Source organism: Xenopus tropicalis, chromosome 6 (genome assembly GCF_000004195.4).
Source record: "Xenopus tropicalis strain Nigerian chromosome 6, UCB_Xtro_10.0, whole genome shotgun sequence".
In the NCBI taxonomy this organism is placed as follows: domain Eukaryota; kingdom Metazoa; phylum Chordata; class Amphibia; order Anura; family Pipidae; genus Xenopus; species Xenopus tropicalis.
In genome coordinates this window covers 21,683,752-21,709,623 of record NC_030682.2, presented here as the reverse complement: position 1 = coordinate 21,709,623, position 25,872 = coordinate 21,683,752, and the positions used below count along the sequence as shown (strand labels likewise).

Here is a 25,872-nt window from a genome sequence, read left to right as displayed (position 1 = left end):
AGGAGTTTGCCTAATCTGGGGGATAGCCGGGTGATATTTCCGGAGTGAGGTCTCCAAGGGGTGTCCGCTTGGCGGGAGTACCGGGAAGTGCCCTAGAGAGGGGCTTCTGGCGAGAAGTACCGGAGGGAACCCCAAAGGGAGGGTCATTTGGCTGGAGTGTTACCGGTATCCCAGGAGAGAGGGACTCCTGAGGGAAAGAGAAAGTATCCTGACATATCCTGTGTATCCTGTATGCCAAAGCTGTCTACCACTCTGCCAATAAACACAACACTTTGTTCAGCATTACATCAGTGTGTGTGTATCTCTCCTGGAGGATCCACCTGCCTGGTAAGCAACTACCCCAGGGAGGGGGCAAGGTGCCAGGAGTGCTGGGAGTCCCCACAAAGGAGCAGTATATTAAGTCTCAGGAGGGGAGTTATAGTTCAGTCTATCCCTATCCTGGGTGGAGGCACGCCAAAGTACAAAGTAATAGCTGTTCCCCAAAGTAAGCGGGGCTCAGGACTCCTGGAAGCGCCAAGTATAGTGACATATCAGCAGGTAGTGCCACAACTGTTTATAAAGTGGGCTACATGTATAAGAATGCAAGCAATACAGAATGTATTAAACAGTGACATTATGTTAAAGCTACTTGCTGATGTAATTGCTACTGAATGCCTATCAGCTGCTGAGTCGGACTCCTGACCAATGGAGCAGAAGCCAGCTGATTGGTACACCCTTCATGTGAACTGACTTTCAGGCTGGAGAGAGGTAAAACAAGAAAAAAAAGCACAATGAAAGTTAATGCAAGTCTCAGCAATTTTCCAATATATTTTCAGTGGCTTTAAAGGAACAGTAACACCAAAAAAATGGAAGTGTATAAAAGTAACTAAAATATAATGTGCTGCTGCCCTGCACTGGTAAAAGTTGTGTGTTTACTTCAGAAAGTCTACTATAATTTATATAAATAAGCTGCTGTGTAGCCATGGAGGCAGCCATTCAAAGGAGAAAAGGCACAGGCACATAGCAGATAACAAATAAAACACTATTGTATTTGACAGAACTTATCTGTTATCTGCTATGTAACCTGTGCCTTTTTTCCAGCTTGAATGGCTGCCCCCGTGGCTACACAGCAGCTTATTATATAAATTATAGTAGTGTTACTGTAGCAAACACACCAGTTTTACCAGTGCAGGGCAACAGTGCGTTATATTTTTATTACTTTAAAGCTCTTTCATTTTTTAGTGTTACTGTTCCTTTAAGCTAAAAGCAGTGTTTGCTTATCCCTTTCTGGTCTGTAAAAGAGTTTGGTTTTTCTCTAGGACTTATGAAAGGGGACGTATTGTGTTAAAACAAACACAAATGTACCAGTGTGTTAAACTTTGTTAAATGTAAAAGGAATGTGCTTAAAAAAACTTATGTTGTAGGCTGATTTATTGAAAATTTCATTCAAAAACCCTACAAGTCCCACCCATCTATTTCCGTGATCTGCCTCAATCGGGCACAGAGAATTTGCTTCTGCAATGATTCCAAAATTCTAGGGGAAAGTGGTGCATTGTGGGGAAAAACTTGATTGCGTTTAAAATTGCACTTTGTACCACTGCATCCAGCTAAGTGAACGCACCCTTGAGTGTTAGTTGTGTGAAGGTAACGCACTGTGCATGAAAATGCCCTTAGCACTGCATACATATCAAAGTCCGAATTTTAGATCTTTTTAAGTACAATTGGCAAAAATTTGTATTAATAACGAAAACTTCCGATGTGCGTTAATTTTGCGAAGATTCCATATCATGGTCGTACGAAAATATTGTGGTATGATCCAAAAGCTACAAAATTTTCGTGTCCGAACGATCGTAAACAGCGTGAAAACCTTTCCGACTTTGATCCTTCAGTGCATGATTTTAGAAGCCTCCCATAGGACACAATGGCACTCTGCAGCTCCAACCTGGCCCAAGGAAAGTCTCCCATAGGGCTCAATGGCACTCTGCAGCTCCAACCCGGCCCAAGGAAAGTCTCCCATAGGGCTCAATGGCACTCTGCAGCTCCAACCTGGCCCAAGGAAAGTCTCCCATAGGGCTCAATGGCACTCTGCAGCTCCAACCCGGCCCAAGGAAAGTCTCCCATATGGCTCAATGGCACTCTGCAGCTCCAACCCGGCCCAAGGAAAGTCTCCCATAGGGCTCAATGGCACTCTGCAGCTCCAACCCGGCCCAAGGAAAGTCTCCCATAGGGCTCAATGGCACTCTGCAGCTCCAACCCGGCCCAAGGAAAGCCTCCCATAGGGCTCAATGGCACTCTGCAGCTCCAACCCGGCCCAAGGAAAGTCTCCCATAGGGCTCAATGGCACTCTGCAGCTCCAACCCGGCCCAAGGAAAGTCTCCCATAGGGCTCAATGGCACTCTGCAGCTCCAACCCGGCCCAAGGAAAGTCTCCCATAGGGCTCAATGGCACTCTGCAGTTCCAACCCGGCCCAAGGAAAGTCTCCCATAGGGCTCAATGGCACTCTGCAGTTCCAACCCGGCCCAAGGAAAGTCTCCCATAGGGCTCAATGGCACTCTGCAGCTCCAACCCGGCCCAAGGAAAGTCACCATACCGAAGCTTGATTTGTCATTGCGACAAATATAATTTTGTTGCACACATTGATGTAAAGCACGAAAAAGTTGAAGAAATTAACGAAAATATTGTGGAAAATACGCAAAGTTCTATAAACTAGGAAAATAAGATGTTTTTTAATCATACCTATTCAGACTTTGATAAATAAGCCCCATATTGTATGTATAGAGCGATGGGAGATAAAACACATAACTTATCATTGATGTTCCAATTGTAGGAAACAAATTCTACAGATTTCACTCCCTCTCAAAACATTTATACCCCCCATGGAAAAACTACGCATATTCACCAACTATATCTCAATGTGCTCTACCAATGTCACATACATTTATTATGTAATTTAAGGGTTCTACAGAAAATGTTTCCTTATATTGCACCTACAATCCCAGGTCCACAGAAAGCAGATGTAATTGCATTAGTCCCTTTGAGCTGTTCTCAACAATGTACCCAGCACAGCTGGAGGGTGTTTCACCCCTGTGCCTGTTGCTGAGCTACAAGTGACTTGCCGGTGGAATCAGGTGGGACTTCCAGATCCACAGAGAGTAGAATAAATGTCATTATATTTTATGCAGCCCGACTGTACCCAACCACATCAGCATAAATATATTGTGCTTCACAAATAGGTTCCTTCAGACTTCAACTACAAAACTCAACATATTGCCTAAGCAAAAAAGACATATTTTTTAACTTATAATATGGTGTGAATGGATTAACATTTTAGCACCTTGCATATTTAAAGCTCATAGACATTTTGGTGGCTTTCCCAGGCAGGACTGATATAAAGTTCAAAAAGGCCTCTAAATGGGTTAAATGAAAAAGTGTGGTTGGCCAGGCACTAGTTTATTTATATATACAGTGGTGTGAAAAACTATTTGCCCCCTTCCTGATTTCTTATTCTTTTGCATGTTTGTCACACAAAATGTTTCTGATCATCAAACACATTTAACTATTAGTCAAAGATAACACAAGTAAACACAAAATGCAGTTTTTAAATGAGGGTTTTTATTATTTAGGGAGAAAAAAAATCCAAACCTACATGGCCCTGTGTGAAAAATAACTGGTTGGGCCACCCTTAGCAGCAATAACTGCAATCAAGCGTTTGCGATAACTTGCAACGAGTCTTTTACAGCGCTCTGGAGGAATTTGGGCCCACTCATCTTTGCAGAATTGTTGTAATTCAGCTTTATTTGAAGGTTTTCTAGCATGAACCGCCTTTTTAAGGTCATGCCACAACATCTCAATAGGATTCAGGTCAGGACTTTGACTAGGCCACTCCAAAGTCTTCATTTTGTTTTTCTTCAGCCATTCAGAGGTGGATTTGCTGGTGTGTTTTGGGTCATTGTCCTGCTGCAGCACCCAAGATCGCTTCAGCTTGAGTTGACGAACAGATGGCCGGACATTCTCCTTCAGGATTTTTTGGTAGACAGTAGAATTCATGGTTCCATCTATCACAGCAAGCCTTCCAGGTCCTGAAGCAGCAAAACAACCCCAGACCATCACACTACCACCACCATATTTTACTGTTGGTATGATGTTCTTTTTCTGAAATGCTGTGTTACTTTTACGCCAGATGTAACGGGACACGCACCTTCCAAAAAGTTCAACTTTTGTCTTGTCGGTCCACAAGGTATTTTCCCAAAAGTCTTGGCAATCATTGAGATGTTTTTTAGCAAAATTGAGACGAGCCTTAATGTTCGTTTTGCTTAAAAGTGGTTTGCGCCGTTTTTGCCCAGTCTCTTTCTTATGGTGGAGTCGTGAACACTGACCTTAATTGAGGCAAGTGAGGCCTGCAGTTCTTTAGATGTTGTCCTGGGGTTTTTTGTGGCCTCTCGGATGAGTTGTCTCTGCGCTCTTGGGGTAATTTTGGTCGGCCGGCCACTCCTGGGAAGGTTCACCACTGTTCCATGTTTTTGCCATTTGTGGATAATGGCTCTCACTGTGGTTCGCTGGAGTCCCAAAGCTTTAGAAATGGCTTTATAACCTTTACCAGACTGATAGATCTCAATTACTTTTGTTCTCATTTGTTCCTGAATTTCTTTGGATCTTGGCATGATGTCTAGCTTTTGAGGTGCTTTTGGTCTACTTCTCTGTGTCAGGTAGCTCCTATTTAAGTGATTTCTTGATTGAAACAGGTGTGGCAGTAATCAGGCCTGGGGGTGACTACAGAAATTGATATTGAAATTGAAAATTGAAATTGATAAACCACAGTTAAGTTATTTTTTAACAAGGGGGGCAATCACTTTTTCACACAGGGCCATGTAGATTTGGAGTTTTTTTTCTCCCTTAATAACGTAAACCTTCATTTAAAAACTGCATTTTGTGTTCAATTATGTTATCTTTGACTAATAGTTAACGGTTTTTGATGAGCAGAAACATTTAAGTGTGACAAACATGCAAAAGAATAAGAAATCAGGAAGGGGGCAAATAGTTTTTCACACCACTGTACATATATAACCACCATATATGTGTGGTAGTTAATAAAGGATTTATATTAAGAGATATATTGGTAGATGGTTTAGATGCAGGACTGGCAAACAGTAATAGCTGCCAATCAATGCAGAGATGACATAACTATCATACAACAGACCCTGTGGCTACTGGGGGGCTTCACCCCAGACTGGCAATCTGTAGATTCTGGGAAATGCCAGAGGGGCTGCTGTAATATGCCATAGACATTGAATATTTCTGGAGCTTTAGGCATTATTTGATCCTCTCTGTACTTGAAATACCACCAATGTCAGTTTGAACCAGCTCCACTTTCTCCATACCCAGTACCTGACCCGCTAGCGCCCAACTCAAACCTACAAGTCACCTGTATTTACTCATGCCCAACCTCCAGGCTGCTGGAGGTGGAAGTGGGACATTGGTAAAAGAAGGCCAAACCCACTCACATAGCTTGTGTGAATGACCCATATATCACTGATCCCTGGCCCCTTCTGATGCTTCAGCTTTCCCTACCCAGTGCAAAAGGAACAAACTAGTATGTTTCATTACATTCTGTAAATAATTTAGCCAGGGGTTGAATATTTAACAAAAAAAACCCTGCTAATTAAACTGCTGACTTCCCCTACTTTGTTATAAGAGTCAGAAGCAGAGAGCATACAGGGATAAACAGACAAGTACATAAAACCAATGAACATTGTTAATGAATGTATATTGGAAAGTTGCTTAGCATTACATTTTTTTCATTATACATAAAGTAGTTTTTGGATGGAGATTTCATTTAATCATCTGGCTGCCATGAGCGGCCTGGTTTCTAGTTTCACTGCAGCCACCTGGCAAGCAAAATCAGCAAAGATTCTAAAAGAATATGCCTGTCCAGCAGGCTAGTGACTGATATATTCTGGCAACTTCTTAATTTTGTAGTTCATCTGAAAATGTAAGGTTAGTTGATTTCTTTTATTGGCTAACTGAGTAAGTAAAAATTGCCAGCTTTGGAGCACCCAGGCCCCTTCGTCAGGCAAGGAAGTCCATCAGGAATGCTGGTGCTGGTGGTGGATTTGGTGCATGCCAGGGGTGTAAGGGGCTTGGTCAGAGTAAATAGGTATAGATAGATATAATCTCCCATGCTACTGACCACTTGTACAAATTGTTAAGAGCATAATTGGGTGGTGACAGTAGTCAGTCCTGCCTAGTTCTATTAGTAATTGCAAAAGAGTTGGAAGGTGGAGAAGGCACGGTTATGGGTTCAGAAGTTTGTGACTGGGGTGGGGGACCCTGAGGTGACAGCCCCAGTGGGCTCTGGACATCTCAGTCCAACACTGTCTGGAGGCACTTGGGCAGTGTAAAGCCAGGCAGGCTGGTTAAGCTGGCTTTGGAACTCCAGGAGAGCGGACCATATATAGTACAAATGCATTTTGATTTACTGTAACATAGATTTTTCCTGTAGAGTTGTCACAGATGGTGACCAGAATCATTTCTAAAACCACTGCAATTATGCAGAAGCTAATTGTCTGAATAGATGTTCTAATGGGCATTATGTAGTTAAAGATGTGCACCTGTCGGCGGCGCACTGGCTCTTACACACAACACATACAGTATAAGCATTAACCGCCGAGGTGCTGCACTCTCAGTGACATGAATGCCATATTGAGCAGCACATCACCAAGACCCGTGCTTGTAAGGCACATATGAGCTTGATAGTGGGGAGCAGAGTGAAGAACCCACTGATATGATAGCGAGATATAGCAGGTGGCACTTTAAGCCTCTCACCAGTTTTTGTAACACTGTGTAAATGCTGAGTCCAGCCATTCAGCTGCTCCTAAAATTCTAACCATTTGGCACCACATCTGCTGTCTGTAACCCTGTCTCTGTGCCACCGCAGCTTGGCACCCAGTGGGTGCTATACATTGCAGATCACATTCTCCCCTCAGATGCCTGGGATTAAGAAGGGAGTATTGAAAAGATTGCCATTAATCCTTTGGATCTTAAACCAGCACGGCAGGTTTCAGCAGACATTTACATAATCCCTTTCCTGGCATAGGTACCTAAATAACAGCCAAGGGTTAATATTTGCCCACAGTTAGGTACATGACTCAGTAATGACTTGAGGAAATGGTGAACTAATGGGGGGGGGGGGGTCATCAATGGCCGCAGATCAAAGCGCTGCATACTTTGGATTCTCTGGCCTTTGCACCACATACAACTGGGAAATTATGTGTCATGCTTGGCCCAGGAAGCTGTTCTGTTGCATGTAAAGAGCTGGTTTGTTCCAGATACATACCTGAGCCCCCCACAGACTTCACCTGATTAATCCCAATTTTCCTGATATTGGCCCAAAATGTAACCATTCATCTACATATGGTTTGGCAATGCTCAGCGATCCAAAGATTCTGAACACAAGTAACTGAGGAAATTAGTAACCACCTGGCCCTTATAGTCCCCATAGACCCGCTCTGCTCTTACCAAACTAGGTGGGAAGCACTGCCCCCACCATAGCGTAATGGGCTCTGCTATGCTTCCTGTTTATCCAGGGGAAAAGACTGATACCTCTTAAATGGAAGTCTGAACAACCCCACAAAAAAGACAATGGATTGAACTTAGGGTTGCCACCTCACCCCTTTAATATTGGCCACATATTGAATTTACATCCTGCATGGCTAGTTCGAAGTTCATTAAGATGCATGCTGCATGGCTGCACATGAATCAGTTCAGTCTGCAGCATGCATCTAAATTAATTTCTAATTAGCCATGCAGGATGTGAAATCAATATACTGTATGTGGCAACCTTAATTGAACTGGTGAATAGCTCAGTAGCCTTGTATCAACTAACCTATTTTTGGAGAGGCTGCCCAAAAAATTTGAGAATGTTTGATGAATACATTAAATACTCCCTCCCTTTAGTAAGGACACTATGCACTGCAATTTGATAACTGATTTATTAGTTTGCTTATTTAAAACCGGTGTATATACAGGTATATACTTTGCTAAAAATGCCAGCTGCTGTTTGTTAATTTCACATTAAGGTTGCCACATATATTGATTTCACATCCTGCATGGCTAATTAGAAATTAGATGCTTGTTGCAAACTGAACTTATTCATGTTAAAGGTTAGTTGGGAGTTAAAATACATTTAAAAAAAATCTTTGAAATAAAAAAAAATAGCGGTACTGCATAGGGGCAGATTTCAGGTGTTTTGCCTGCTGTATTTTTGGTGCCTGATATTGCCCCCTGCTGCCTCACAAGTGCTGAACAGCAAGAGCCCTGGAGCTTCTCAGACAATATTAGCCTTAAATGCTCTACAGGACCTTCCCAATGAGATCACATGATTTCATAATAGCCCTCTGGCAGAGCAAAATTGTCTGAACATTCCCACTGGGATATGGTAGATTGGAGCAGTCCGAGATGTTTCAATGCGTGGGCCAATTATCTGCTATTTAACATGTTTGGGGGCCAGATTATTACAACACAGTGAGGTCAGGCCAAGAGGGTCTAAGGAGAACTTGGGCATACTGGGGACAATAGAAATCTGACCGAGGCCTTCCAGTTAGACAGCCCTGATGTAGATCATTGCAAATATGCACCCAAATACAATGATGTACCATATGCACACGTGCCGAAGGCAACCTAATCATGTACTGAGGAGGACGTGCTTCAGTTAGAATGAATAAACTGCAGCCATTTGTCATTCCGTAACAGAAAATGATACGCATTATTCTTTTAATGACATCTATCCAGTATGGCAAGAAAAGTCTCTTTAGTGCAGAAGCCCCATTTTTTTTTTATTCATCTGTCATTGCACAGACTGCTGTGAATGGCAAATTCAGTCATATTCTCAATGACTTATCCTTTATTTCCTCTGCTAAGGGATCCCCAGGGCCCTCTCTGGCAATTTCTACAGCCAACAGAAGCAGTAATTCCTATAAAACATAACAGCTTGCAATGGAGATATAAGCTCTTTAGAGCGCACGTGAATCCCCAATTCTCTGTTAACCATCTCCGATGTTATGAATAAATAGCATTTTTGTAGTAGGCTGACAGTTAAGTATCAGTTGGTACTGTATAGTAAAGTTCCATTGCAGATTGTGTGAAATATCCAATGCAGTAAATGCTCAGAATGATACACAGTATCTATTGAGTTAAACAGAGCTCCTTTGCATTCAGATTTACTTACTTAATCGGTGCATATACTAAGAATAGTTGCTACATTATGCTCACTGGAGAATACATTGCAAAAAAAAAAAAATATATATATATATATATTTTTTTTTTTTTTTTTTTTACATTTCTATCACTCCATTTGGATAAACGGATAAACTACAATATCTTTCAATAAATCTGCCTCCATAGACTTTTGAGGGCTGAGACTGAAAGCCAGTAATAATCGTTGCGGTCAGTTTTGGTTGCTTATGCATTGACTGAAAAATGCTGGCAGAGAATACGCTTTGTGTGCCATAGCCCTAAGGCATATGTGGCATTTTAATCACCAGCACTTGCGCCAGGCTACACATCTACCTGCATAAGTTGAAGGTCAGAATCTGGTTTGAAGGCATCCCCATACATGGGCCGATTCTAGCTGCCGATATTGGTCCCTTAGACCGATTCGGCAGCTAATCGGCCCATGTATGGGCACTACCGACTGGCCTGCCTGACCGATATCTGGCCGAAAATTGGCCAGATCGGGGGCAGGTTTAAAAATCTAGTCGACTTTGCCTATGCCCGTCGTTACAATTCGATCGTTTGGCCCCAGGGCCAAACGATCGAATTAGCCCGGATTCTCCCGATGAAGGCTGTAAGGTAACTTGTAATACCCGCATATTTTTCAACAGGGGGGTAAATTATTTATTATAATACACAAGTTTCAGTGAGTCTGTGACAGGAATTACATCACAGCACCCATTACAACTGATGACATCACTTAGAACCATTTATAAAGATATCATTTACAGGATATCTGTTGTTCCTGTGTATATACTGTTAAAACATACGGTGCGTTCATTAAAATGAGATGCGGGTGGTATCGCTTTAACCACTTCCCTTACCCTGCACTTGTTCTGGCTGCTGCCTGAGTGCTGAGCGGCTGTGTGGCCAGCAGCCGGACTTCCTCTGCCAAAGGGAAAAGCAATAGGAGCAGCTGGACAGATGGAAAAAACAGATTTCTATAAAGGAAAGTGCCTCACACAGAGAACCTTAATTCAAGGACTGATTCTCAAGCGTTCAGTTCAAAATGGCAGCTGCTCCTGCCATAAGGCAAGGTGAGAAAGCTGCCTCTGGTAACTTTAAGAGGCAAATTTTCATTTTTTTAAAATACAAATTTGTCTCTAGCAATAGCAATGCATCCCCTTCTGGACTCCAATGCTTAAGATCAGGGCCGGATTTGTGATCCCGCCACCTCAAGGCCGTCCCTGTCCGTCGCCCCCCGCGCATGCGTGAATGTGCGATCCGCATCCCTCCCGCGCATGCGTGAATGTGCGATCCGCATCCCCTCCCTCCCCAACGTGCATGCTCGGGGTGCAAACATTCGCATACGGAGCAGTGGGGAGAGGTCCCCACTGCTCTGTATGGGTGAAAAAGCTTAAGATTGTGGGGCGGCATGCAGCCCCCAAATTTGTGCCGCCCTAGGCCCGGGCCTTTGTGGCCTCTCCGCAAATCCGGGCCTGCTTAAGCTGTAAGCCCAGAGCAGGAGAGAGGGGCAGCAGCAGCCCCAGAATCTCAGCTGTCTAAAAGATATAGGTGTTATGTAGGCTTACAGCAGGATTTTTTTTTTAAAAAAAGGGCTTATGGGAATTTTCCTGCTCTAAGGGGCACTAGGACCTAGGAAAATCCTTGGTGCTCTGACAGGCCAGTCCAACCATGACAATGATACCAGCTAAATGCACATCTCCCAACTGTCCCAGTTTGTGCAGGACAGGCCAAACCTGCAGTCCTGGATTGGCGATTAAAGGAACAGTAACACAAAAAAATGAAAGTGCATAAAAGTAATAACAATATAATGTACTGTTGCCCTGCACTGTTACAACTGGTGTGTTTGCCTCAGAAAGACTACTATAATTTATATAAGTTAGCTGCTGTGTAGCCATGGGGGCAGCCATTCAAAGGAGAAAAGGCACAGGTTACTTTGCAGATAACAGATAAACCCCCATTATATGGGGCTTATCTACTAGTTATCTGCTATGTAACCTGTGCCTTTTCTCCTTTTTTCCAGCTTGAATGGCTGCCCCCGTGGCTACACAGCAGGGTATTTATATAGTAGCTTTTCTGTAGCTAAAACACCAGTTTTTTTGCAGAGCAACAGCACATTATATTTTAATTACTTTAAAACACTTTAATTTTTTGATGTTACTGTTCCTTTAAATGTCCCGCTTGTGTCTGTCGCTCAGCTGCTTGTGAGGGGAAAAATGGCCCTGCGATGGGAGTGAGAGTCAAGCAACATGAGAGCTCTGGAAAGGAATATTCTGTGGTATTCTGCTTGTGCATGTGTAGGCAATGCTTTCAGTCTGTTAAATTATTCAGTGATCTTACTGGCATGACTGGGATTAATGGAGTGATCATTGGCCATTTCTGCAGTGACCATACAGGCATGTCTTTTTTTCAATGTTTTTTTTAGTCATGGTATTTAGGAGTGTGGCTAGAATGTGGGCATGGTCAAAATTTCATGGCTAACTGTTCCTCTTTCGAGTTTTCAAATATTGGGAGGTATGTCAGTGCACTGTGGCTGCTGGCAATGCTTTTCATGGTGTTCTGCAGTGCAGCTGCCCTGCTTACTCTTAATATTTCTAGTTTAGCTAAATACCCTGATTTGTCTCAATGTCAGATTTGTTGCTTTTTATTTTTTGTCACACAAAGTGCCTGCTTTTAGTCAGAATGATCACCCAGCAGGAAATCAAGACACCAGTCTAATCACTTTGGCCATCTGTAACCACCCTGGGATTGCTCCGTCCCTCAACAATGGTAGGTGTTAATGTAAAACTGTCACCTCAAGCTGCCAGCAGACATGTTACATATTGCGTTATCCCCTCAGCCCCTTTATAATTTTAGGATGGGGCAAACTAGATAGAACAAATTCATCTCACTGTCTGCCAAGAAGGGCAAGCAATATTTATTTTTTCCCCATTTTTTTATTCCTTTAACCTAACTGGGGTTATTGCACAATATGTAAAAATAAAACATGATTATGTGCAGAAATTGTGTTATGTTCAGGGACTTATCTATATATCGGCACCCGAGGGCCTATGCCTAGGGCAGCAGCATCTGGGGGCCTATACAAATATAAACCCATCCCAGCCGCCACCAGATAAAACTTGGCCAAATCCTGCGGCGGAGCTGGGGGGTGTCAGGGTTCCACCTGTCATCCACGGAGCTTGTGATGTCATTTCTGCAATGTAAAGGGCTCAGTTAGGTGTGATGCCTAGGGTGGCACCGGACATACATACAGTCCTGGTTGTATTTATGTAAAAGTCAGCATAAAAACTTATGGCATTATGCTTCAGTTACAGAACCACAGGACCATGAATGAACTGCGCCTGTTTATTTATTGAAGGTTAGTGCCAATATGGCAGCTTCTACCCAAACAACAGATCTTAGGGTTAAAGAAACAGTAACAAAAAAAAAAGTATGGTATATTAAAGTGATTCAAATATAATGTACTGTTGTGCTGCAATGGTAAAAGTTGTGTTTGGCTCAGAAACACAGGTTTGTATGGAGGTTTATATGCAAGTAAATGTGTCTAGCACCCAGTTGTGAAGGGGTATATTTATCATGCTATGTAAAAATGGAGTGAAGCATTACTTCCCAGGGTAACCAATCAGCAATTAGATTAAAACAATTAGATAACCAAATAAAAGCATATGATTGGCTGCTATGAGCAACATTACCGGTAATGTTTTACCCCACTTTTTACTCAGCATGATAAATATACCCCTAAAGGTAGCCATACACTGAAAGATCTGCTCGTTTAGCGAGGTTGCCGAATGAGTTGATCTTTCCCCTTTATGCCCATCCTGAGGTTTGCAATATTGGATTAATCTGATCATTCGGCCATCAGCGTGAGGACTGTATCACAAGTTCATGCACTCTTTGCCAGCTTGGTTCGTCTGCGCCTTTTATCGGCCTGTGTATGGCCACCTCTAATCAAAGCTGCTCATCAGTCTGTGTATGGGGCGATCAGGGCTGCCTGACCTATATATGGGTTCTGTAGGCAGAATGCTCTAAGTGGTAGCAGACTGATTTGTACAGTCGTTACTATGAGCACCTACAGTATGTTATATGTACTGCGAGTGTTAACAAACGCAACCTTGGATCAATATTTCAATGTAATTAATGTTCATAGCCTTCGATGGCCTTGGCATTTCAATTCCTTCTGGAACATCTATCAATACTAAGAGCTATAAATACACTTACTCATCTAAGTAGTGTGTTCCTCCCTTTCTCCCAGTACAGTATGGAGCTGGAAGACTGTGCACAAAATAGCATTATATAAATATAAAGAGTACTTTCCTTATTAAACAAATATGTGTGTACTTGCACGGACAATGCTTGGAAGGCTGTTCAACACCAATGACAATGTCCCATATGTACTTACCTGGAATGAGAGAGAAGGGGGTGGTGAGTTTTTCCTTTTTACTTTGAACAGGAAAATAGCTCCTAGGGCTGGAACTTGGGGTGGGCAGAGTAGGCACCTTGGTTGCAGTGGCTGCGGCACAATTCTGACAAAATATTACTGTGTATTTTCCCCACAGCAACCATAGGTCCTCTTCATTCAGAAATTGGTGAGTGGGAGCAGTCCACAGTGGAGTTAGCAGGCAGCCAGCCAGACGGGTGGGCACGGGGACAAGAGGTACTTGGCTTGGACACAAGTACTAGCACAGATAGCAGTTAATCACTGTTTATCCTTGATCAGCTTTAACCATACCCTAAATGAATCTCACTCCAGCGGCAGGCTCACTGCAGCATTTTCAGTCATTAAACCAGCAGGGACATGGGCAGTTCTATTCATTAGACCGTTATTTTATTGAAATGCCCATTGAGCCATTACCCTAATGCACGTCTGCTTATCTGTAGCCCAAAACAGTCACAGCAAATGGGTGAAAAGAGGGGGTTGTTTATACAGAGCTAATTTAAACCAATGCAGCTTATTAGGGGGAGTTAATAAGTAATGTTTTTTCTTTATAAAAATCATAATTATTATGATATTGTTGGGTCCTACCCCTTTAAAATACGCCAAGAGGCAGGAGGTCTGTAATGAAATCAGCATATGTTCTGTGAGATTGGTTTATGATATGGGTTAAAAAAAAAAAAACTATAGTAAGGGCCTCCTGTCTGGGTTTCTAAAGATGTTCTGTATTTTCTATAGTACATTATAATTATATGAACTCTTTTATTATCTCTGTGCCCCCCCCCCCCCCCACGGCAGAAGAGGAGATGCCCCCCAGCATCAGAGGCAGAACGATAAAGCTGGAGGCAGATATTCCGGCTGTAAGTTGGAACATGTTTTTGAGCCAAGTGGTTTTGATGTTGGCAGCACAAAGCTGCAGTAAAGTGTGCAGTAAAATCTCACTAGAGCAGCAATAATTACAGGGCGCCAGGAGGTTGGAGGGAAAGAAAACACAAAGAAATGATACTGGTCTGTCTCTGCTCTATGGAAATATCTTCTAAACGCTCCCAGATATTCTCAGTTATATTCATAGGCTGCTGAGTGCCACATAGATATGCACATTCCCCATGCACTGGAACAGTACTACCCCCATGAGGGGCACAGGGGGCTTCATCTGGTGGCAAAAATGCTTGAGATATATATATATCTAAGCAGCTTTCCACTGTACATTCATTATATATTTCCAATGACTTTAGTTACTTGTAAGTGTCATTTCAATAGAAAGCAGCCCCCCCCCCAGGCCTGTTAACCAGCTAGCTTCTGGATCATTGCTTCAGAAGTGGACAGATACTGCATTTTAAAAGTGTTTGTTTTGAGGCAATGGGAGTTGCAACAGGCAACTTGGGGGTATGTGTGTGCGTGGGGGGGGGGGTGCTGCACTGCATTGTGGGAAAAAAACCATTGTGATTGCATCTGACAACTGCACCCTGTGCTGCATACATGGCCCTTTATAACTTCCACATTCCCAGGACAACATTGGGACTCACATCTGACTGCAGAGTTTCATTTTGATGGGCTTACCCCAGACCCAGACTGGCAATCTGTGGGTTTTGGCAAATGCCAGAGGGGCTGCTGTAAGATGCCATAGACAGTTACTATTTATTGGGCTGGTGGGGGGGCTATTTTGACTCCCAACTAGATCTGGTTGTTCCTCGTGTATCGCACTCGTTTATGATCACAATCAGGCAATTAAAAGAGTGAAATGTAGAGGATGAGTTGAGTCAGTTACCTCCTCCCAGAAGGGTTTGGATCTTAGAGAGGGCAACACCAAAATCAACATGAAGTCATATGTTTGTGTAAAAGGCTTTATTTGCAATATGTGCTGAATGTGTGGAATTCCATGAGTACTGTTACATGGGGAATGCCGGGATCCTGAATACAAAGGGGCACAGTATAGGATATGCTGCTGCCTCTTTTTATAAATAATAATACAAATCCAGGGGGGTCTAGATAGTAAATAGCACAGATGGTCATTGGCAGTAAGCAAAAAACTGTGATTTGCCACATTGTGAGGATTCAGTGAACTTGTGGCTTCCTATTCTGTTCCCTTACATCCTGTGTGCGGAAATGGCACATACATAACACTGGCTCATCAATGCTCCCGGAAGGTTTGTCTTTATCGACTGTAGGCTGCAATATCCAGTGGCCTCCAACAAGAGTGACATTGGTCACTAGGTGCTGGCCTCCAACAAGAGTGACATTGACATTCATGGTCTCTAGGTGCTGGGCTCCAACAAGAGTGACATTCTTGGTCTCTAGGTGCTGGCCTCCAACAAGAGTGACATTCTTGGTCTCTAGGTGCTGGGCTCCAACAAGAGTGACATTCTTGGTCTCTAGGTGCTGGCCTCCAACAAGAGTGACATTCTTGGTCTCTAGGTGCTGGGCTCCAACAAGAGTGACATTCTTGGTCTCTAGGTGCTGGCCTCCAACAAGAGTGACATTCTTGGTCTCTAGGTGCTGGCCTCCAACAAGAGTGACATTCTTGGTCTCTAGGTGCTGGCCTCCAACAAGAGTGACATTCTTGGTCTCTAGGTGCTGGGCTCCAACAAGAGTGACATTCTTGGTCTCTAGGTGCTGGGCTCCAACAAGAGTGACATTCTTGGTCTCTAGGTGCTGGCCTCCAACAAGAGTGACATTCATGGTCTCTAGGTGCTGGGCTCCAACAAGAGTGACATTCATGGTCTCTAGGTGCTGGCCTCCAACAAGAGTGACATTCATGGTCTCTAGGTGCTAGCCTCCAACAAGAGTGACATTCATGGTCTCTAGGTGCTAGCCTCCAACAAGAGTGACATTGGTCTCTAGGTGCTGGCCTCCAACAAGAGTGATATTCATGGTCTCTAGGTGCTGGCCTCCAACAAGAGTGACATTGGTCTCTAGGTGCTGGCCTCCAACAAGAGTGATATTCATGGTCTCTAGGTGCTGGGCTCCAACAAGAGTGACATTCTTGGTCTCTAGGTGCTGGCCTCCAACAAGAGTGATATTCATGGTCTCTAGGTGCTGGCCTCCAACAAGAGTGATATTCATGGTCTCTAGGTGCTGGCCTCCAACAAGAGTGATATTCATGGTCTCTAAGTGCTGGGCTCCAACAAGAGTGATATTCATGGTCTCTAGGTGCTGGCCTCCAACAAGAGTGATATTCATGGTCTCTAGGTGCTGGGCTCAGGGCAAAGATTCCTTTGGTAAATGTCCACTCCGACATTACTATACAACATATCTGTGGCAATATTGCCCCTACTCTGCTTAAAGGAACAGTATATATCAACACGAACTCAATGAATAGGCCATGTGCTGAACATACTTTGTCTATTGTTTTATTTTATAGAATTTATAATATGGGTTCTGTTTTCTTTTCTGACGCTAAACAAAAATAAGAAGGCAATTTCACACTAGCACTTGCTGTCACTTCCTGTCCCACAGAACAAAAAAGGAGCTGATAAAACAGATTACCAGTCCACTGAGAAGCCCTTGATAATGAGTTACTCAAAGGCTGCTGCCAAGAGAAGGGAGGATTTTTTTATTTGATGGAAAGGGGGAGGGAGGTAGGTGTATACTGCCTCTTTAACACACACACAATGCTTATGGCAGGGGCAATTCTGGGGTCTATACCGCCCTGGAGCGGCCTATTGCATCAATAGGAGCAACTGTATTTATTTGAAACAGAAGGCAGGAAGGACTGAGTGGCACTGAGAGCAACTATGCAGAAGTGCAAGGAGCACATTTTGACTCAAGTACCTTTTTATGAATGGGATTTTCCCATATATGTCTAATTGGACATATTCTTTGCACTCATTTTTCTGACTTCTAAAACAGTGTAGCAGAAGCCAGCTGCTTAAGAGACCTGGAGGGGAAGTGACCTCTGCTACATTGTTTCAAGAGTCAGAACCAAAGGACAGAGAGGTACAAACGCATACTGCTTGAGTGTGTACTGTAGATTTACTATATATGTGTGTGTGAACAGGTTCCTGCTTGGTACATATTGGCAGTAAAACACAGGCAAATAATTGCGTACAATACACCCAGTGCCTGTAATGTGGTAATAGAACCCAGAAGGGACTGAGGGGAACTTTTGCTTTGATGGGGGAGACCTCGCTGTCACAGCCCCTGCCTCTCTCTCTATTGCACACAGGCCTGTGTTTCTGGTGATGTGATTCATGAGTGTGCCAGAAATTACATCAGAGGTTGAGACCCAAATTACTGGGACTCGGCTTTCCTGAGGGAAGGGCGTTTGCTTTTATTTCCATGAAATAACCCTTATGTACAGCTTAGAAAACACACACAGACTGCTGGTTCTGCTGATGGGACGGGTCCGGCGTATCAGTCCCTCGCTTGCTTTTCACTGCTTAGTTTCATTATGAGCGTTTATATAGCGGCTGTGGATGGGAAGTACATGAGTTAACAAGTAGTATTACAGTCACTACGGTATTTATTGGGCCGTTGGGGGGCTGTTTAGCCTCTGTGCATTGGGAATTAGGCCCAGACTGGCAATCTGTGCATTCTGGCAAATGCTGTAAAATGCCATAGACAGTCACTATTTAGTGGGGGCTTTTTGGGTCTCTTGTGTACATGAAATGCCAGGACGTATTTGGAGTGTTTGCCCAGGCCTGAATGTATTAAACTGGAAATATACCTGCCTTGTCAGAAAGCTTTCTCTCCATAGAACTGTGTCTATAAAGGGGATGGAAGGCATACTTCTAGCTAACAGGGACCACAAAAGATGATTCTGCTTGGAGAGTAGGGGGTTAGGTTTTGTAGGGGCACAACCCCTCGGGTTCCAACACTTTTCCTTCTGAATATGTTGCTCTCTCCCATTTGGAAATAAAACATAAAGGGCATTTTGTCTCCTCCCCTCCAAGAGCTGTGTAAAGCATAACCTTTGCCCTCTAAGAGGAGGGATGTGCTTGCAAGGGCATCATGGGTGCATTTACTGTAAAAGGGGAGGAGTTCTTTCTGAACTCCATTCTATGGAGAGGGTGGATCCTGCTGGAAATACTAAGGCAGGAGGAGAAGATGGGACCATAAGGCAGGTCAGGTATGGAAGTTGGGCAAAGGGACCACATAATTGAGGTGTTATTGTGGCTGGTAGCTCCCAGTTTAGTGCCCTGTATGAGTATGGGATAGACAGTATGAGATAGTAAAGTGTGGGGTTCCCCAGCTGACCAGGCTGTAGGGCTGTGTGGTGTATGAAATCCCTTTGAAGCAACACAGAGATCTGAGTACATTGGGGCAGACACCTGGTGATGTGAGTAATGCCCAAGTGCCTAATATAAAGCTACTGTGATGATACCACGATTATTGAATGCATTACGCGCAGTACCCTTCCTTATCCATTCAGTTTGGTTCTTCAGTAAACCCAATGGCGCCCAAGATTTCTTCTGAAAATGTGGGAGCAGTAGAATAGCTGAGAGACCCTGTAGCTCCACTGTTCTGTGAGGGCCTGGATAAGAGAGACTTGTATGTAGCAGAGCGCTACCTGGAGACCAACAGGAGCAGACAGCACATACTGATCAGCTGTTTGAGAACGCATACCTGATTGGTTGCTTTCGGTGGAAACAATTGTGTGCCTTTTTTTTACATTACCCTGTTTTAACCTTTCTATCCTATGCGATCTAAGGCTTTACTGAGAGAATGAGAGGCGTTACTCTTTACATCACCTTTATGTTTATTTATTTAAGCATAAATCCGTTGTAACATGTTTGGACAATACAATTCTGTGATGGAACCCAGAGGTACCTCCACCCTACCTATCTCCTTGCTGGGAAAATACTGATGTGGCCAGGAAGGGGAATTATTCCTTTAGTTGCTTCAGAACTAAATTCCAAGACTATCACTTGGCATATCATCCGACTGGCATTTCATTAGACTCAGGCTTGTCTGTAAGGGACTAACCCACATAGATTGTAAGCTCTGCAGGGCAGGGACCTCCTTCCTCCTGTCACTTAACACTCAGCTTTTTCCCACTCAGGCAGTGTCAGTTGTAGACCACAATAAAATTGGATATTTGAAATTAAATTCCACTGGCCTTTACCAATATATGCCCAGGCTCCACAAGCAAGTCCATTACTCTTATGTTGGGTTATAATGCTGATAGATGTGGTGGCAAATGGCAAATAGGCGTGGTGAGGTTTTCACCTCTACCCTAGGAAACTGCTATCTTTTCACCAGCAGCCATGCTTAAAGGAAAACTATACCTGCAGAATGAATAATTAGCCATCCGAAAGTTTATATAATATTTAGTGGCCTATTAAAGAATCTTACCAAAATGGAATACACATCATTAAATTTTGCCCTTGAGCCGCCATTTAGTGATGGGCTGTGTGCTCCCTCAGAGATCAGCTGACAGGAAATAATGCAGCTCTAACTGTAACAGGAAGTAGTGTGGGAGAAAATAACTTTGACCATTCATTGGCTGATGGGGCCTAGCATGTATGTGTGCCCTTGGTTTGTTTGTGGTGCAGTGTGAATCCTATTATCCCTGGAGGTGGCCCTTACTACTTAAAATGGTATTTTTCTATTTAGGATTACCCAATGGCACATACTACTAAACAATTTTTAGTGACATAAAGCTGCTTTATGCAATATATTTTTATTTAGGCCTACTTTGTTTGGGGGCATAGTTTTTCTTTAAATGGTTTATAGGTTGAACAAACATAAGGATGTATTGCACATTTCACAGACTTACCCCTTTCCCACCACGCATGGCTTTGCCACGGCACATCCCACATGAACAACACAGTGGCGTAAAGGTGGGAATACCCCCTGCTTGTGACATGGAAGGGACATATTGTGTGAGGCTCTGGGTTTGCTGCATCTGTGATTTGCACCCAGTAGGATTGGTGTCCGGCCCTGAGACATTTACAGGTGGGTTTTTACAAATATAAAGTTCATGTCTTTTCTTGTGTTAGCATTTCAGTTTCCGGACTGGCAAATATTTTCCTGGAATTTACTTTTCTTTCTATTGAAGTACTGGAGAACAATCCTCCTGCGTATATTGATATGTGACTTCCTTGTGCTTCGGGTTATTTACTCCAGACCTTGTTAAACTCTGAGGCTTGAATTGTGATTTATGTCGGCGCATTATGTTTAGAGGATCATAGATGTATTTGATCTGTTCCACTATTGGGTTAAAGCCTTCTGGCACTGGGATGGGATATCACATAGCCATCTATGGAACAATTTGAACAAGAAGGAATGTTGGAGACCTTCTGTTATAGTAAGCAGGGGATGTGGAGCCCATTGGCCTGTCACCCTATGGATGAGTTTCAGCAGCAGTAAAAACCAAAAAATAACCAAGATGGGATTTTGTGAAGTCCCATAAACAAGTATCAACCACAACACGTGTTCTTCAGTGTTGTTTGTAGTGCTTGAGAATTCCAGTAAAATAAAAAGACAGTGGGTTCTTAGCAACCATCCAGTCACAATATGGCTGTCAACTGCTCATCCAGAGCGGAATAACTGGAGAGAAACTGACTGGCTGGTGAATAACACTGGGCAATGGAGTCACCTGGTGGAACAGATTTGAAAAGACACAGGGGCAGACCTTAGACTGTGTACATTTAATCTTTTTCTTAAAAACCTGTTTAATCAATTTAGAAACATTAAATGCAATTATTTAAAAAAAAAATATATATATATTTGGTATTCCATCTGATGGCAGCTGGAGGAAGGATTCATGCAGCACTCCATGAAACGGCTACAATACCTTGTATTGGACATTGCATCTAATGTGTGCTCCCAGTATCTCCATCCATGGATATGTTGGAGTCATTTTTTTTTTTCAAATTGCAAGGGCTTGTCACCTATCACTGGCCCATTCATAATGTCTGAAGGCCAATAGTAAGCAAGTCCACATGAATGCGTGTGAGAAGGCTGGTTCCCCCTAATATAGAGTGGGATTTTGAGTGTGGAGACCACTTTACCTGTTTAGACATGGATAGACTCTTTAATCTGACTAGAAAGGACAGACCACAGTTTAGAGCCCACAATGTTTAATACCCTCTGGGGAACAGAAACACCATCTGTTATATACATTAGAACCCCAAGGTTTCCTTTGTTTGGTGTTGCCCTGTCTGTGCCAGAACTGCCCTAGTACAAAAGAAACAGCTCTATGTGAATGCAGCAAGATGTCTAAAATACTTTCCCTGGAGATCATAAAGGTGATGTAACGGGTTGTTCTGGCACAGAAAAGCCTGAGTGGAACAGTATTACCTGCCTGTGCATGGTGTCTGCCTTTGTTTTATCTTTATGGAGAACAATGCAATCATAGATACCAACCAGGCATTTGCTAAAATACCCCACTGGGAACAGAGCTGCTCCTCCTTGGCTTGAACTCTGTGAAAGCCTCGTCAGTGAAATGGATCATGTCCCAGCATGCAGTTCTTGCAGAGATGCTTCAGCTGCCAATATAAATCCTCATGTATTGTTTTCTTTTGTGCTTTGTGTTTCAAGGTTCCACCAACTATTGTCTGCCCTCAGATCTGCTCAGAACAGATGCCTGGTCCCCATAGAAGCAGAATGAAGTCGTGACTTCCTCACAGAGCTTTATCATTTCTCATGGACATCAGGATTCCCTTTATTCTGTGGAAACTCTTTCACTGCCCTGGTAGATCAGCAGCAGAGTTTGGGTCCGTCTTTGGCATGTAAAATGTCTGTGTGCGTGCCACTGTGCTTTGGGGCCGGCCAGCAGAAGAGTATGAATGTATGACACTTTCCTGCCCAGAATGAATTCAGTAGATTGAAACAAAATTCACGTTTCTGCAATTTTGCATGGAAAACTGAAGCTGATTTGCATGGCTACATGGCAGGGGCAGAGCAGCTGGGGGCAGACCAGCTTTTCCACTCAAAACAAATGAAGGTGGAAGTATTGACCTTCTGTCTCCCCATCATATTGTAGGGTGCTCATTTTCTTCTCTGCCACAAAGGGAGAAAAATACATTAACATCTCACATCTGGGATCCAAACATAGGCGACTATGCCGAGTCCATCACAGCCCCCACTCAGCAGCATGAAGTCATACAAAATGCTGCATACAAAAATTCACAAAAGTGTTGATAAAAATAAAAAAAGTTGTAAAATGTTCCTGTTCAGATACTATTGTGCTGACAAATTCATGGCCTCCGTTAGATTGCACGGACACAATGAAAACTTTGGGGGGGAAAATGTTGCTACATTATTCGGCTCACGTCTCTTTAGAGAAGAATTTTTGGGGCAAACATGAGTCTCGTTGTGCAATAAACTTATAACCGTTTGCATGACACTTTTGGAAAATGTGGGGGCATTATGACAGAGAAATAAAACTGGGTTTTTAGAACTACGTTCTTTCCGGCACTTTTGTGAATTTTTGCCACAATGTAGGAAAGCGCTACATTCCTCTACCTGCTGGCTGTGTAGGCAATATAGCAGCGCCTGCAGTAAAAGGATTATGGCTCTGGCACAACAGGATGGTGACAGTAACATTACATTTGCTGCCCAACCCGGCACACAAATTATACCAGGTCGTTCCACCAACACCGCTCTAGTAGTATTTGTCTTCCACTTATTAAGCCTTAAATATACACAACAGGGCTTGTATAGAACTTTCCTTTTCCCATACTAACAGAAAGGTGATATTGAAACTTGCAATTAAAATTGCAGAAAACCCATCCAATGGGCACTGGTGATTCTCTCCTTATTGTTGCGCATAGAGAATTTGGAATCTGAGGCAAGTGGCACCCTCTCAGGTTCCTGTGCAAGTAGCACCCTATACTCCAGTACTGGTTCTTTTCTATGGATAAAGGACATCTGTAAAGGCCACTTCTGGATTCTTCATAGCAGTCATTAGGGGTTAAAAAGTCTCCATAATGCACCCCCAAGTGGGACCTACCTGCATTGCTAAGAGGGTCCCCCCCCCGCAGGCATACGTGTGGCTCTCGGTTGCCCCTAGAATACTCAGATTCCTACACGTTCTTTTATTGTTTTTATTTGACAAGCAGCAATATCATGTTTGTCATTTTTGTACATTTGTAAGTACATACAATTAATAGGTTATCTGTAATATTACAATATTTAGTTTTTACTTTAGGTTAGGGGGGCAGCGAATCCACCAGTTGGTTTGGGAGTTTGGCTGAAACCAAAGACATTTTGCAGGATTCAGTCCAAACCAAGATGCCTGGCTGGACCCAATCTGAACCCTTAAAGAGGCTGTGCGCCTAAAAACTACCCTTTAATATGGTGTAGACACCAGAATTCTAAGAGAATTTGCACCTAAATTTCATTTGTGGTTTTTTAATGATTTCCATTTTTTGTTTTGCAGCTCTCAGGCTTTTCATCTAGGGAGTAATTACCAGAAAGGAGTCTCTGAATCAAAATGGAAGATGCACAGTCGAGGGCCTAAACGTGAAATAAGCAATAAAACAAAGAACAATAAAAATCGAACTCGCTCAGTCGATATTTTGCTTGGTTACCAAGTGACCCCAATGGCCAGATAGTATGTATAGCTGCAGGATGGAAAAAGCTAGAATAGGAAGGTCAATCATTCTAAATAATTCAAAAACCGTACAAAATAAATTATCAAGACAAAATGTTTTGTAGATGATGAAATTTTTTTTTTTTTTTTTTTTTTAAAGATTTCCCTTAAATTTGAATATGCAGAGTGGGGTTCAGATTTGGTTCGGTTTTCGGCTGAATCTTTTGCGGAGTATTCGGCCTTCAGCAAAAGTGATGGATTCGGTGCCTTCCTATGTTAGGTCTTTTAAGATACATTAAAAAAAGAGAAACACATCAACTGCAAACGTGATGGGTGGGTGGGGGGGACGGACATTACCCAACCAAAAATGTCCACATTCCTGAAATACTTCACTCGTTCTTTTAGTAGCGTTGTCAGAATGGCATGAGCGGAATATATTTATAGGCATTTTCAGTGGCGCTCATGACGTGGCACTGGTGATGTTGTAAACAGCAGTAAAATAGGGACTGCCGGATGACAGAATATGGAGGCAAAGGTCTGCTTATTCCCACAGGAACACACCAAACAGCGACGCTGATGACTTCCTTTTACACGCGCCCTTGAGAGCGACCTCTTTATGCGACGTAACTGTATTCGTCCGCCGACGCTTGGCTTCTTTCGATGTACTGCTTGTCTATGAGCACTTCAATGCACTTCTTTATCATGCTGATGCTGGGGTTAAACCTCGCTCTTGATTGGCTGATAACCTGAGTGGGGAGAGAAAGCAAACATTACGAGCGGTAATATTGATGATCCCTAACTACATCTTTTGATGCTGAGGGGCAAGGTGGGTCCTCACAAACATGGGAGGGGATGCAGTTTGTTCGTACACAGGAAGGGGCACAGTGAAGCCTACGAGGTTGGTTTCCTTGGCAGTGCAGGCACATCATTGGTCGCAGGTAAATATACACGTCCCACTGACAGCCTGTGGGGGTCTCCTACCCACTGGGTATATGAAATAAAGAAAGAGTAAAGTAGCTGACAATACCCACAGAAGCTCTAAAGTAAAGCCATTCAGCTGAATGAAAGCAAACATGTCCCTCTGGGTTCTATGGAGTGAAGAGAACAAGGTTTCCTGGGCGGCTGAAGGTTCTAATCACAGCAGATGCACAATGAGAGCTCTTGGCACCAATAAGTACATGGATTTTCTAAGAGAACTGATTAAAGGGAAGTGTTTCTCTCCCACATAATGGGCCTGTGCCCCTAAAGGTCACTGTGTAGAACTACAAATAAGACAAATAAAGGCATCCAGTCTTTTATCTGCTGGTATGTGTGCGAGTTTTCTTGGATACTTGTCGTGTCACACTGAAAAAGATATTGTGTGAGTGTAATTACAAGGTGCCAGGGATGCAATACAGGGATGAAACACACTTGGAAGTGTGTATAAAAACTACAGGAGATTCTGATGGGTCAACGCTTCCCACATTCTAGGCTTATAATTATCAAGCTTCTGTCTGTGTGTAATTATTTTCTATATTGCATGGAATGGCAGGCAATTTGGGCCGAGGATGGCTAACATGTCTTATCCTTATCACTCTTCCACTCCAGCTTGTATCAATGTACTTGGTCCCAGTGTGTCACCCCACATGCTGTCCCATTTCTTATTCACTGGCAGACCACAGGCAAAGGGAAGACCAATCCTCTCATACCACATGTATAGGTCCCAGTATTTGGAAGCTGAAGCCAGGCCTGATGGGCCCGTAAGTTAAAT

General features: G+C 43.2%; 1 protein-coding gene and 1 long non-coding RNA gene across 5 annotated transcripts in view; one reads left to right on the top strand and one right to left on the bottom strand.

The window, feature by feature from the left end:
- Positions 1 to 299: 299 nt before the first annotated feature.
- On the top strand, positions 300 to 24,273 carry LOC105947699. Of its 2 annotated transcripts, none has more exons than XR_001171148.3 (2): positions 300 to 327; positions 22,127 to 24,273. It is a non-coding gene; the product is annotated as an uncharacterized LOC105947699 (long non-coding RNA). The 2 variants fall into 2 exon arrangements; XR_001171147.3 differs by lacking the exon at positions 300 to 327 and adding an exon at positions 553 to 747.
- Positions 23,621 to 25,872, bottom strand: part of cul2 (cullin 2) — a 41,343-nt gene continuing 39,091 nt past the window's right edge. For 2 of the 3 annotated variants that reach the window (XM_002935163.5, XM_031904510.1), the window contains exon 22: positions 23,621 to 24,868. In XM_002935163.5, coding sequence (XP_002935209.2) covers positions 24,737 to 24,868 — 132 coding nt within the window. In that variant the 3' untranslated portion in view covers positions 23,621 to 24,736. The remainder of the gene's footprint in view (positions 24,869 to 25,872) is intronic. The other variant, XM_002935164.5, reaches the window with a different exon arrangement.